Here is a 13055-nt window from a genome sequence, read left to right as displayed (position 1 = left end):
ATTTCCTGGTGCAAGTGCTGGAGGAACCAACTAGGGACAGAGCTCTTCTTGACCTGCCGCTCACAAACAGGGAAGAATTAGTAGGGGAAGCAAAAGTGGATGGGAACCTGGGAGGCAGTGACCATGAGATGGTCGAGTTCAGGAGCCTGACATAAGGAAGAAAGGAGAGCAGCAGAATATGGACCCTGGACTCAGAAAAGCAGAGTTTGACTCCCTCAGGGAACTGATGGGCAGGATTCCCTGGGAGAATAACATGAGGGGGAAAGGAGTCCAGGAGAGCTGGCTGTATTTTAATGCATCCTTATTGAGGCTGCAGGAACAAATCATCCCGATGTGTAGAAAGAATAGTAAATATGGCAGGCGACCAGCTTGGCTTAACAGTGAAATCCTTGCTGATCTTAAACACAAAAAAGAAGCTTACAAGAAGTGGAAGATTGGACAAATGACCAAGGAAGAGTATAAAAATATTGTTCAGGCATGCAGGAGTGAAATCAGGAAGGCCAAATCACACTTGGGGTTGCAACTGGCAAGAGATGTTAAGAGTAACAAGAAGGGTTTCTTCAGGTATGTTAGCAACAAGAAGAAAGTCAAGGAAAGTGGGGGCACCTTACTGAATGGGGGAGGCAACCTAGTGACAGAGGATGTGGAAAAAGCTAATGTACTCAACAGTTTTTTTTGCCTCTGTCTTCATGAACAAGGTCAGCTGCCAGACTACTGCACTGGGCAGCGCAGCACAGCACGGAGAGGAGGTGACCAGCCCTCTGTGGAGAAAGAAGTGGTTTGGGACTATTTAGAAAAGCTGGACGAGTACAAGTCCATGGGACCGGATGCGCTGCATCCGAGAGTGCTAAAGGAGTTGGCGGATGTGATTGCAGAGCCATTGGCCATTATCTTTGAAAACTCATGGCGGTCAGGGGAGGTCCCGGACGACTGGAAAAAGGCTAATGTAGTGCCCATCTTTAAAAACGGGAAGAAGGAGCATCTGGGGAACTACTGGCCAGTCAGCCTCACCTCAGTCCCTGGAAAAATCATGGAACAGGTCCTCAAGGAATCAATTCTGAAGCACTTATAGGAGAGGAAAGTGATCAGGAACAATCAGCATGGATTTACCAAGGGCAAGTCATGCCTCACTAATCTAATTGCCTTCTGTGACGAGATAACTGGCTCTGTGGATGAGGGGAAAGCAGTGGACGTGTTATTCCTTGACTTTAGCAAAGCTTTTGACACTGTCTCCCACAGTATTCTTGCCAACAAGTTAAAGAAGTATGGGCTAGATGAATGGACTCTAAGGTGGATAGAAAGCTGGCTAGATCGTCGGGCTCAACGGGTAGTGATCAATGGCTCCATGTCTAGTTGGCAGCCGGTATCAAGCGGCGTGCCCCAAGGGTTGGTCCTGGGGCAGGTTTTGTTCAATATCTTCATTAATGATCTGGAGGATGGCATGGATTGCACCCTCAGCAAGTTTGCAGATGACACTAAACTGGGAGGAGAGGTAGATACGCTGGAGGGTAGGGATAGGATACAGAGGGCCCTCGACAAATTAGAGGATTGGGCCAAAAGTAATCCGATGAGGTTTAGCAAGGATAAGTGCAGAGTTCTGCACTTAGGACGGAAGAATCCCATGTACCGCTACAGACTAGGGACTGAATGGCTAGGCAGCAGTTCTGCAGAAAAGGTGTTACAGTGGACGAGAAGCTGGATATGAGTCAACAGTGTGCCCTTGTTGCCAAGAAGACCAATGTCATTTTGGGCTGTATAAGCAGGGGCATTGCCAGCAGATCAAGGGACGTGATCATTCCCCTCTATTTGACATTGGTGAGGCCTCATCTGGAGTACTGTGTCCAGTTTTGGGCCCCACACTACAAGAAGGATGTAAAAAAATTGGAAAGCGTCCAGCAGAGGGCAACAAAAATGATTAGGGGACTGGAACACATGACTTATGAGGAGAGGCTGAGGGAACTGGGATTGTTTAGTCTGCGGAAGAGAAGAATGAGGGGGGATTTGATAGCTGCTTTCAGCTCTCTGAAAGGGGGTTCGAAAGAGGATGGATCTGGACTGTTCTCAGTGGTAGCAGATGACAGAACAAGGAGTAATGGTCTCAAGTTGCAGTGGGGAAGGTTTAGGTTGCATATTAGGAAAAACTTTTTCACTAGGAGGGTGGTGAAGCACTGGAATGCATTACCTAGGGAGGTGGTGGAATCTCCTTCCTTAGAGGTTTTTAAGGTCAGGCTTGACAAAGCCCTGGCTGAGATGATTTAGTTGGGGATTGGTCCTGCTTTGAGCAGGGGGTTGGACTAGATGACCTCTGAGGTCCCTTCCAACCCTGATATTCTATGATTCTATGATCCCCGAATGCATGAGTAACGATGCTGACATCTCACTGTACCAATTATAAATAGGGGCCAGCAGGAGGCGGACTGAGACCTGGAGCCCTCCCCTGAGCATTCCCTGGCAGAGAAGCTGCCTGTCAGGCTGGCGGGGAGAGCCCCTTTCCTTGGCCAGACCAGCGTGAGTTCCATCCTGCCACCCAGAAATCAGCAGGGCTCTAGCTCTAGTAGGGCTCTCTTTATGCAAACGCGGTCCTCATGGAGGGTTCGGTTATGCCCTGGTTCCACACAGCCATTTGGGGAGCACACGGAAGTGGGGGCTGCCAACCCACTGCACAGCCACGTCGGGCCCTGCTGTATGGTGACTCTGGGTGCTGGGGCTGCCTGCCCTCCATCAGCCAGGGGACCCAGAGGAGGGGTGGTGAGTGAACACTGGCTCCACCCCCATGCACTGGCTGGCTGACGCAAGAAGAGGAGTGTGCTACATTGTCAATGGCTGCAGGAAATCACTTTCTCCCCCACTCCCTCGGGACAATCATGTCTGCCTGAGTCACAGGTGCCTTCCCTCTGTCCCCTGGGCTCAGCCTAGGGCTCAGTCTCACCCTAACTAAACGAGCAAGCAGTACAATGACTACGTTCATGTACACGGAGAAGCTGGAGGCTGCCTGGAGCCCCAGAATTTCCAGACGAATGATCTGCTCCTGAGCAGATCTGCAATCCTACAAGAACATTTCCCAGCCCTTGAGACCCCACCCGGGCTCAGTACTTAGGAGGCAGCGCCTTTGGACGGTAACTGGCTGCAATCCCTCGCTGCTATTGCCTCTGTATGGTGACCCAGGGCAACGTTTTCAAGAGTGGCCAGTGCCTTGGAGCACTTCGGTTTCTGGTCGTCCAAGCCGGGGATCTGGTGCTGGCAAGAGTCACAGATGGTTACTTACTCCAGTGCTCCAGGAAGAACTGGATCAGTAGAGGAATGGAGTACATCTGGTCTGCACTTTAACACCTGGGTGAAACTGTACTCGGATGAGAACATTAATCCTGGACAGTAACTGAATCTTCACCTGGCACTGGTGCTGACTGAAGATTGCATCCCTACTCTCTGGCCCTTTACATTGTGAAAGTAGAAAAAGTTCTGAGAGAGAAAGGCAGCCAAAGAGAGAGGAAGACAGCTGCAGTTTGTGCTGTCTCCTTCGTGGTACTCGCGTCATGTAGGCAACCCCAATCTAATCTGAACACATCCAGGATAAGAGAGGACACTAGAGTGGAGACGGGGCTGTAGGTGATCTTAGTTCTGGGGGATCAGTTTTGCTTTGTGCAGGGCACACTCTGGAGCAGACTCCTGATATGTGTAAGAGGTGACTTTTAACGTTGAAAACCTGCACATTTAAACTTCATCCTTAAAACCGTAGGTCTGGCAGCATCACACTTCCCCTTTCAGCATGGTCACTGGAAGGCTTTTACCAATTTACCATCTGTTCTTGACTGAGGAATAAACTGCTAAGATTCTACCTGTAATTAGACCAGAATTTCAGAATGCAGCCCAGAGTCCAGTCTCAGCCAGATGCACCATCCCCTCTTCGCTGTTGAAAGGACATTTTCAGATGGCCATCGCTGGAGCTAGAACCAGAACCTTGAAAAGGATCTGGAAGCCCAGGCAGAATGTGGTACACCCATTGGTCTAGGCTACCCAGAACCTGGGCCGCCACATTCTGAAGAGTTTGAAGCCTCTCTGTGGTCTCCCTAGAACCACAGAAATATAGGGCTAGATGGGACACTAAGAGGCCATCTCATCCTTCCCCTCTGCGCTGAGATAATGTTGCAGGAAGCCTAGCCTTGCAGTGGTGTAAACAAGTATCCCCATGGCTAGGCCCACACTGCAGTCTGCTGGGGATAGGTCCTTGCTGGCCACTGCCTCTATTGAGGAGCAGCAGACTGTTCACCAGCCTCTCAGGACTGCACCTCCCCTTGACGATCAGAGGGCAGATGCTCTCAAACAGTGGGCAAGGCCATGGATCACGTCAGCTCCTCAAAATGCTTCCCCCTTTCCTACCCACACCACCTCTGACTCGTAGTGCGCCTGCTCAGCTGCCTTCCATCCAGGGGCTGAGTTCTTTCACAAAGCTACAGCATGCCTTTGTCCAGGGTGATGAGAACAGGCAGCAAAAGTGGGAGGTTCCTTTCAGCAGGAGTTTTGTAATGACCTAAGTCCATAGTGGCATCCTGTGTGGTCAGCATGTTCCATCATCAGCACTAAACTTGGTACTGGCTGTACAAAATTCCTCCCCCCACAACTTTTACTGTTTGTAGTTGGTCTCCAGATTGGAAAAGCAGATTGACAGGGAGCCATCCCCAGCCTGAGTCTGAAGGAGCGCAGGGTGCAGCCTCCACAGGACTGCATCATACTCATGCTCTGATCAGGGCCGGCTCCAGGCACCAGTGGTCCAAGCAGGTGCTTGGGGCGGCAGTGTTTCCGTGATGGCAGCAATTCGGCGGCAGCTCCTCTGTCCCGCCGGCCGTGGTGGCAATTCGGCGGCAGCTTCTCTGTTCTGCCGGCCACGGCGGCAAATCGGCAGCAACTTCTCCCTTTTGCCATCCGCGGCGACAGTTTTTTTCACTGCTTGGGGTGGCAAAAACTGTAGAGCTGGCCCTGGCTCTGATGAATGGAGTGGCATAGGTTTGAAGAAAGCAAGACCACTGTATTAACAATGTATTACCACACAGAGTAGCTCGGGTGCTTCTTCAGAGGGAGGGAACCAAGATTCTGTGACTATCCCTATGTGGTCAGCTTTGTTATCTGTACATTTGGCTCCAGTGCCCTCCCTCAGAGCAGAGGTTTGACTGCTGAGCTGAAATATCATCATAAAGCCTGGGTGATTCCTCCAGAAAGGGCTCAATGCTGCACCCAGGGAAAGCAATGACAGTGATCCCATTGACTGCAATAGATGCAGGATCAGGCCTCAAATGTCCAGAGGAACTTATGCATCTTGGAGCCTGACCCAGCTCCCTCTGGAGTCAATGGTAATCTTTCCACTGACTTCAGCGGCAGTTGAATTGGGTCATTAAAGCACAAGGCAAGACCCAGCTTTAAACCCCAATCTTACAAGGTGCTGAGCCCTTCCTGAGAGATTCAGAATATCTTCCATTCCCAGTGAATCACCTCATAAGATGGAACTGCAGGGTCAGAGGATCGGAATCCTCTTGAGTGTCTGGGATCAGAGGGAATTGAGTCTGGCGCCCACCTGAATGCTCTATGATGCCCTGTATTGGAGATGGCTTTGTTTTGGTGTCTGTGAATACATATCTGATTCTGGGCATCTTGCGGGAGGCCTCCTTAATGGGGAGGAATGTGGATCATAAGACTGTTAAGCTTCCATCATAACAGTCTGAAATTACAGGTGAGCACGTCTTGAAGCAGACTGAAACCAGAAAGGTTGAAGAGGAAGGAAGAGGAAGAGAGGAATAGGGAGAGGGAGGGAATATGTCACTAAAGGAAAAGGAAGGAGGGCAGAGACACTAACCACAAGATTGGTGAGGTGCAAAGATGGCATGCTCAGACCAAAGAAAAGCCTTTCAAAAATGAAGACAAAAGTGAAATAACCCCCATTTTTTGCTCAAGCTTTGGAGAGAGAGCCAGCAGCTAAAAAAGAAAAAGAAAAAAAAAGAATAAAGAAAATAGGGGGAAAACTAATCAAAGACAAGGATCCAATCATAAACCAATCCAAGCACACTTCACGAGAAATGTGATCGGCACAGCTGCTGCACAGGGAAAGCCAATTCCGTATCTGACTCAAAAGAATTGGGAAGATTCAAAAGGCAAGACCTCCCAGGAACATCCCACAGGATGGGGGATTCGGTTCATCATTGTTGTATCTGGTAGTTTGTTTTGTTTGTTTTTAAAATCTCTGATTCCCCCAAGAGAAAAAAAAAGTGGAAGAACCCAGCTCTTTCGGTCTGAGGCTGCAGTGACTCTTATCCCATCTCCCTCTCTCTCTTTTCTGATCCCTTCTCCTCCCCTTCTTGCTCCCATTGCCCAAGTCCTATTGGCTGGAAAGGAGAACTCGGCTTCTTGCCTGGGTTTCTTGCTTTCACAAACATATTTGCAGCTCACAGGCCAAATTACGACCCAGTGTAAGTGGAAGCAATGCCACTGACTACAGTGAAGCTGCAGCTGCTTGCACCAAGTCTGAATTTGATCCAATTTTTAAAGGACAGGGCCTGGGACAACTATGGGCAAAACCTCTTCTTTCCCCTTGGAAAAGTCTGAAGCAGAACTGGGCTATCTGGTGCCATGCTTGGCAATTTCAGGTGGTTTTCTCTGGTAGAATGAAATGGTGGCCGATCAAATCAAACATGTCACCAATTTCACAAGATCTGGAGTTCTTTTCCAGAATGAACCATTGAAACATTCTGTTTTCACTAGCAAAAGAAAATAAACAATTTTCTTTCTCTTTGGGCAGAGTCCACTCCCAGCCCTGCAGGGCAGAGAAGCTCTCCCCACTCCAGAGCTTTTCTCCAAACCACCTGAAAACTTCTGGCAGCTCTGATTCCCACACAACACTTTTCTGCATGGCTCTAGTTCGAACCACTGCATAAAACAATTTTCAGCCATGTGCTAGCCAAAGCAGCAAGTGGAAATGTCACCACTTCACAGTAGTGGTGGCTTAAAAATATATGGCTTTAATTAAAAAAAAGATAAAATCCTCTCCCTCCACAGCCCTTGGTTTTAGCTTTTGAAGCCAACCTTATTCCCCACAGCTCTTTCCTGAGTCATCTGGGGAAATCCCACTTGCTATCAGCTGAACCTGCCTGTCTTTTCGTACTGTGCTCACTCTCTGCACCTCCCATCCCTTCCTCACACACCACTCGGGGCCACTGGCTGGCTCTGAATCCCTCTCCTAATGATCAGAACCAATGGGCCTTCTCTTACAGTTCACTGTGCTTGCGTTACACCTTGGTCTCTTGGCCATTCCACCACTCCTCGGAAGCCTGTACGTTCTCCTCTTGCTGGTGAGGATTTACGTCAGAGTCATGCATGGGATTTCTATGACATGCATGGGATTTCCATTCCATGACTGCAATGATGTGACCCTCACAATCCATGCAGGAGCAGAAGGCCACCCATTTTGCAGACATTTCATCATAAATGTTTCCAGCAGTAAATTAGAACTGAAACCCAAATGTGTTAAAGCTAGGGGAATACTTTGGGTCAGTTCTGTGTCCCTCTGTGTCATCACCACACAATTTTCTGTCACATGAAACTCTTCTCTTTAATGAGACTATGTGAATCCAGTGGCCACTCGATCCTGGTCCCCACTGACTCTGTGATACTTGTCTTGAAGCTTACTCTTTAAAGATGAGCTGGCTAGAATAGCCTCTCCCTTCTTCGTTTCCTACCAACACTTGCCTTACCATCACACTGACCAGTGCACCTGCCCTGCTGGCCATCTCTTTAAGGACACTGTTCAGCTAGCCCATCCCGAGTGCCTGTGGAACGCGTGCCCTTAACATGGGAACAGTGTCAGAAAGCAGTTCTCTCGTGCGAAAGAGCTAGTTCCTTCCCAGCATGCTCTCCTAAAACCTCACCAACCTTCCTACTAAACTGAACAGGGGGGAGCGGTCGTAAAATGGATCCCGGCCATCATACAGCGGGTACTCCGGAAAGATGTCTTCCTCCAGGTCCTCCTCCTCCTCCTCCTCCTCCTCCTTCCCCACGTGCTGCTCGTCAGCAGGCTCGGTGATGTCGGAGTCGGGGTTCGAGAAGGTGGGGGAGGGGGTGAGATCAGCCATGCGCTCGCTCATGCATGTGTTGAAAAGAGGAGAGCTGTTGCAGCCAGAGATATCTGAACTAAGGTTAGTACAACAAGATAGAAGACAGGTTAACACCAGCTATTCCAAACAGAAGAGCGAGAAAGAATAGGGCTTTTTCTTTTACACCAAGGACCGTTGCTATTCAGGAGGGGAGAGGGAAATAAGACCTGCCTGTCCAAAGTGTCTTACAAAGAAGCCCCCAGTGTCGCCAGCTAACAAGCGTGGAAAAACTGATGTGAAAGTTGGGAACTGCCACCTCAGACTTTGCAGAGGATTCAGCAAAGCAGGAACATAGCTCTGTCAACTAAGGCCCCGGTAGAGTGCCCACTGGCATCAAGGGGAGTCCTTCCATTGCTGTTAACTGGCAAGGATCAGGCCTTGAGTGCACCAAGGTTGGTCGCGTTCGGCAGCACCCTACTGACAGGTCCAGTCCCTTTGACACCGCCTAGCTGACAGCAGTGTGCCCTTCCAACTGGCAGGTGGGAAGCACATGAGGAGACACAGCACATACAGTACAGCACACCGAGAGATGTTCAGATGCCAATGAGCACGCCTGCGTGTGTGCACACAAACACACATCCATGGACATGGAAACCTGACAGCAGGGTCCTCAACCTGTCCCCTTTCCATCATGGGGCAACACCCAACCCACCCGGAATCCCCCTCCCATGCTACAGGATGGGAAAGGCAGAGGGCTGCCACCCCCAGGTTGAGAGCCCGGGCCTTGTGGTTATTAGGCACAGCTTCAAAGGAGGCGATGAGAAGTTCACCACCAACTTGTTGTAGCAGTGCCTAGGAGCAGTAGGGGTCCCAGAAAATCACTCCTGAGCACCCATGCAGAGGGCAGAGAAAAGTGATTGTGGAAAATAGTGCTCCTTGCATATTAGTTTGCTGCCTGGTGCAACCCTTTCACCCACAGCAACCACTATGGTCTCTCCGCACTGCACCAGTTGTCCCTATCAAACCAAGCAACGTTTCCTTCTGTGGGTGTGTTTGGATTGCAGATGGATTTAGAAAAAGGAGGAACAAGGCTCTCACCTGCCAACCAGTCTGAACCAGGGGAAACGGTCATAGAAGGGATCTCCGCCCGTCACAACGTTGTCACAGTCCTCAAGGATGCTAGAAGGCACTTCTGCTGCCCTGTCGTACATTTCACGCATCAGATCCAGCCTCTGTCTGCAAGGAGAAACAGAGAGAAACAGACGTACACAATGAGGTTTAAGGATCTAGATCAGCTTTCAGCCCCTTGAGCATCGAGTCAGAGCCACACACACCATCCCCATACCACTGTACTTCTGGGGTACCCAATGCATTACAGCCACACACATCAGCCCCATATCACTATACTTCTGGGGTAAACAACACACAAACAACCTGAACTACCGGAACTGAATTCCAGCCCCCATGGTGCAGAGTTACCCTATGAAGGGGAAACCTCTCCATCCGTGCATGGTGTGGAGTGGGGAGAGCTGTAACAATAGAGCTAATGGAACCATGGGGACCATATGAGTGAGGAGGTATCAGTTTAGATACATAATGAAATACAGGTCTATGTTATTTTGCCATGTATTATTGCTCATTGATCATTCTTGTTTATTTGTGAAGGCAGGGTAATAAATGTGCAAGGAATAAACTCTCACTGATTGATGGGCGTGTGCATGCAACTTCAAACCAAGGGGCTAGGACCACAAGACAGGAGACTCCATAACTCTACTCTTCTTGTCCTGAATGTGCCAGCCCGCCCAGTACAATACAAGTGGCTGTGCCACAGAACCTCTGCCCTACTCTACCTGAGTTTCTCCAGAGTCCAGTAATGTGTTGCTCCATTCTTCTGGTCCTGCACTTCCACAGCCACAATGGTTCGTGGAAAGGGACGTTTCTCTCGATCTTTGGCAGCATTGGGGGGCAGCAGGTCGGGAGGCAGAGGTGAGTAAAGAGTGTCTGTGAGGAGGACGAACTGGAACTGGACCTGGGAATGGACAGAGGGTTAGAGAATCAGTATGTGTGTGGAGGGCTCATGGTGAATGGGGATCCCCAGCAAGTGCCTTTGGACTGTTGGCATCCATCCACTCTGTATAACTCCTGAGATGCACAAGGGGCCACCCCTGACCTCAGGGTAAGCGGGTATCAGTGACTTCCATGGAGTTACAGGTGCTTACGCCAGGTTCGAATCTGACCCATTGCTTCTGGTAGAACCTGTAATATGGCTCATCTAGGAACATGTTTTCCAGTCTTTGAGAGCCCCAGTCATTGACCTCATTCACAGCTTTGCCATCTTTGTGGTACATGCAAGCTGATGAGACTCTACTAAAGCAGAGGGCTGCAGTTTCTGTCCCATGTGCTTACTGTTTGTGCACAAACACCTCTTGATTTGGTAATTACTGGGAAACGCACGTGCTTAGCTCTGCATCCAGCAAACATGGGGAAGTGGAGGCATCCAATTTCCTCCAAAAAAATGGAAAGAAAACTCAGTTACATAACTCGGGGTAAAATCCCGGAGAGCCTGAGTGTGACAGGGACAATTTCCTGGTGCAAGTGCTGGAGGAACCAACTAGGGACAGAGCTCTTCTTGACCTGATGCTCACAAACTGGGAAGAATAAGTAGGGGAAGAAAAAGTGGATGGGAACCTGGGAGGCAGTGACCATGAGATGGTCAAGTTCAGGATCCTGACAAAAGGAAGAAAGGAGAGCAGCAGAATATGGACCTTGGACTTCAGAAAAGCAGACTTTGACTCCCTCAGGGAACTGATGGGCAGGATTCCCTGGGAGAATAACATGAGGGGGAAAGGAGTCCAGGAGAGCTGGCTGTATTTTAATGTATCCTTATTGAGGTTGCAGGAACAAACCATCCCGATGTGTAGAAAGAATAGTAAATATGGCAGGAAACCAGCTTGGTTTAACAGTGAAATCCTTGCTGATCTTAAACACAAAACAGGAGCTTACAAGAAGAGGAAGACTGGACAAATGACCAGGGAAGAGTATAAAAATATTGTTCAGGCATGCAGGAGTGAAATCAGGAAGGCCAAATCACACTTGGAGTTGCAGCTAGCAAGAGATGTTAAGAGTAACAAGAAGGGTTTCTTCAGGTATGTTAGCAACAAGAAGAAAGTCAAGGAAAGAGCGGGCCCCTTACTGAATGGGGGAGGCAACCTAGTGACAGAGGATGTGGAAAAAGCTAATGTACTCAATGCTTTTTTTGCCTCTGTCTTCATGAACAAGGTCAGCTCCCAGACAACTACAGCAGCAGCACAGCATGGGGAGGAGGTGACCAGCCCTCTGTGGAGAAAGAAGTGGTTCAGGACTATTTAGAAAAGCTGGACAAGCACAAGTCCATGGGGCCAGATGTGCTGCATCTGAGGGTGCTAAAGGAGTTGGTGAATGTGACTGCAGAGCCATTGGCCATTATCTTTGAAAACTCATGGTGATCGGGGGAGGTTCTGAATGACTGGAAAAACGCTAACATAGTGCCAATCTTTAAAAAAGGGAAGGAGGAGGATCCGGGGAACTACAGGCCAGTCAGCCTCACCTCAGTCCCCGGAAAAATCATGGAGCAGGTCCTCAAGAAACCAATTTTGAAGCACTTAGAGGAGAGGAAAGTGATCAGGAACAGTCAGCATGGATTCACCAAGGGGAAGGCATGCCTGACAAATCTAATTGCCTTCTATGATGAGATAACTGGCTCTGTGGAGGAGGGGAAAGCAGTGGATGTGTTATTCCTTGACTTTAGCAAAGCTTTTGACATGGTCTCCCACAGTATTCTTGCTAGTAAGTTAAAGAAGTATGGGCTGGATGAATGGACTCTAAGGTGGATAGAAAGCTGGCTAGATTGTCGGGCTCAACGGGTAGTGATCAATGGCTCCATGTCTAGTTGGCAGCCGGTATCAAGTGGAGTGCCCCAAGGGTCGGTCCTGGGGCCGGTTTTGTTCAATATCTTCATTAATGATCTGGAGGATGGCGTGGATTGCACCCTCAGCAAGTTTGCAGATGACACTAAACTGGGAGGAGTGGTAGATATGCTGGAGGGTAGGGATAGGATACAGAGGGAGCTAGAAAAAAGAACGGTTACTTACCTTCTTGTAACTGTTGTTCTTCGAGATGTGTTGTTTACATCCATTCCACATTAGGTGTGCATGTGCTGCATGCACCAGCGTCGGAAACTTTTTCCCTTAGCGGCTCCCATAGGGCCAGCGGGCCCCCCAAGTGGTGCCACTGTGCCGTGCATATATACCCCTGCCGCCCGACCCCCTCCAGTTCCTTCTTGCTGGCGACTCCGACAGAGGGGCAGGAAGGTCAGTGGTGGAATGGACAAGAACAACACATCTCGAAGAACAGTTACAAGAAGGTAAGTAACCATTTTTTCTTCTTTGAGTGCTTGTTCACGTCCATTCCACATTAGGTGAATCACAAGCTTACCTCTGGAGGAGGGTAGGAGTCACGGAACAACTGATTGGAGGACCACTCTGCCAACTGCCGCGTCCTCTCTGGCCTGCTGGTTGACCGCGTAATGGGTCGTGAAGGTGTACACCGAGGACCAGGTGTCTGCTCTGCAGATCTCCTCCACTTCCACCTCCAGTGCCGGTACAGTGGCCTTCCCGCTCTTATCGGTGCTCGGGGCCTTGGAAGGTGCCGGCCTCCGATGCGGGGAAAGTCTGCACCTTCCTTTTGGCTGCGCCGTGGGCCGCACCAGGGAGGACAAGTGGTGCTGGGGCCTAGTCTGGCGCTCTGGGGCCGACAGCTTTCAGTGTTTAGCTGGTGCTGGGTCTTCCGACGGCTCCGGGGTACTACACACCAAGGAAGCCGGAGCCAGCATTGGGCACTGCGGGACCGGTGGCTGCAATGCGGCTTCCATCAACAACTGCTTTAAATGAAAATATCTTTCTTTCTGTATTCTTGGCTTGAACGTCTTGCAAATCTTACACC

General features: G+C 49.7%; 1 protein-coding gene across 1 annotated transcript in view; it reads right to left on the bottom strand.

The window, feature by feature from the left end:
* The window catches only part of KIF1A (kinesin family member 1A), a 218167-nt gene that overhangs the window by 60236 nt on the left and 144876 nt on the right, over nt 1-13055 (bottom strand). Inside the window, 3 exon segments of the mRNA XM_043522362.1 lie at nt 7915-8172; nt 9174-9311; nt 9926-10104. Of these exon segments, the coding sequence (XP_043378297.1) occupies nt 7915-8172; nt 9174-9311; nt 9926-10104 (575 nt within the window).

Source organism: Chelonia mydas, chromosome 9 (assembly GCF_015237465.2).
Source record: "Chelonia mydas isolate rCheMyd1 chromosome 9, rCheMyd1.pri.v2, whole genome shotgun sequence".
In the NCBI taxonomy this organism is placed as follows: domain Eukaryota; kingdom Metazoa; phylum Chordata; order Testudines; family Cheloniidae; genus Chelonia; species Chelonia mydas.
The sequence above is the reverse complement of the archived record's forward strand: the minus strand, read 5'-3'. Positions and strand labels throughout refer to the sequence as shown.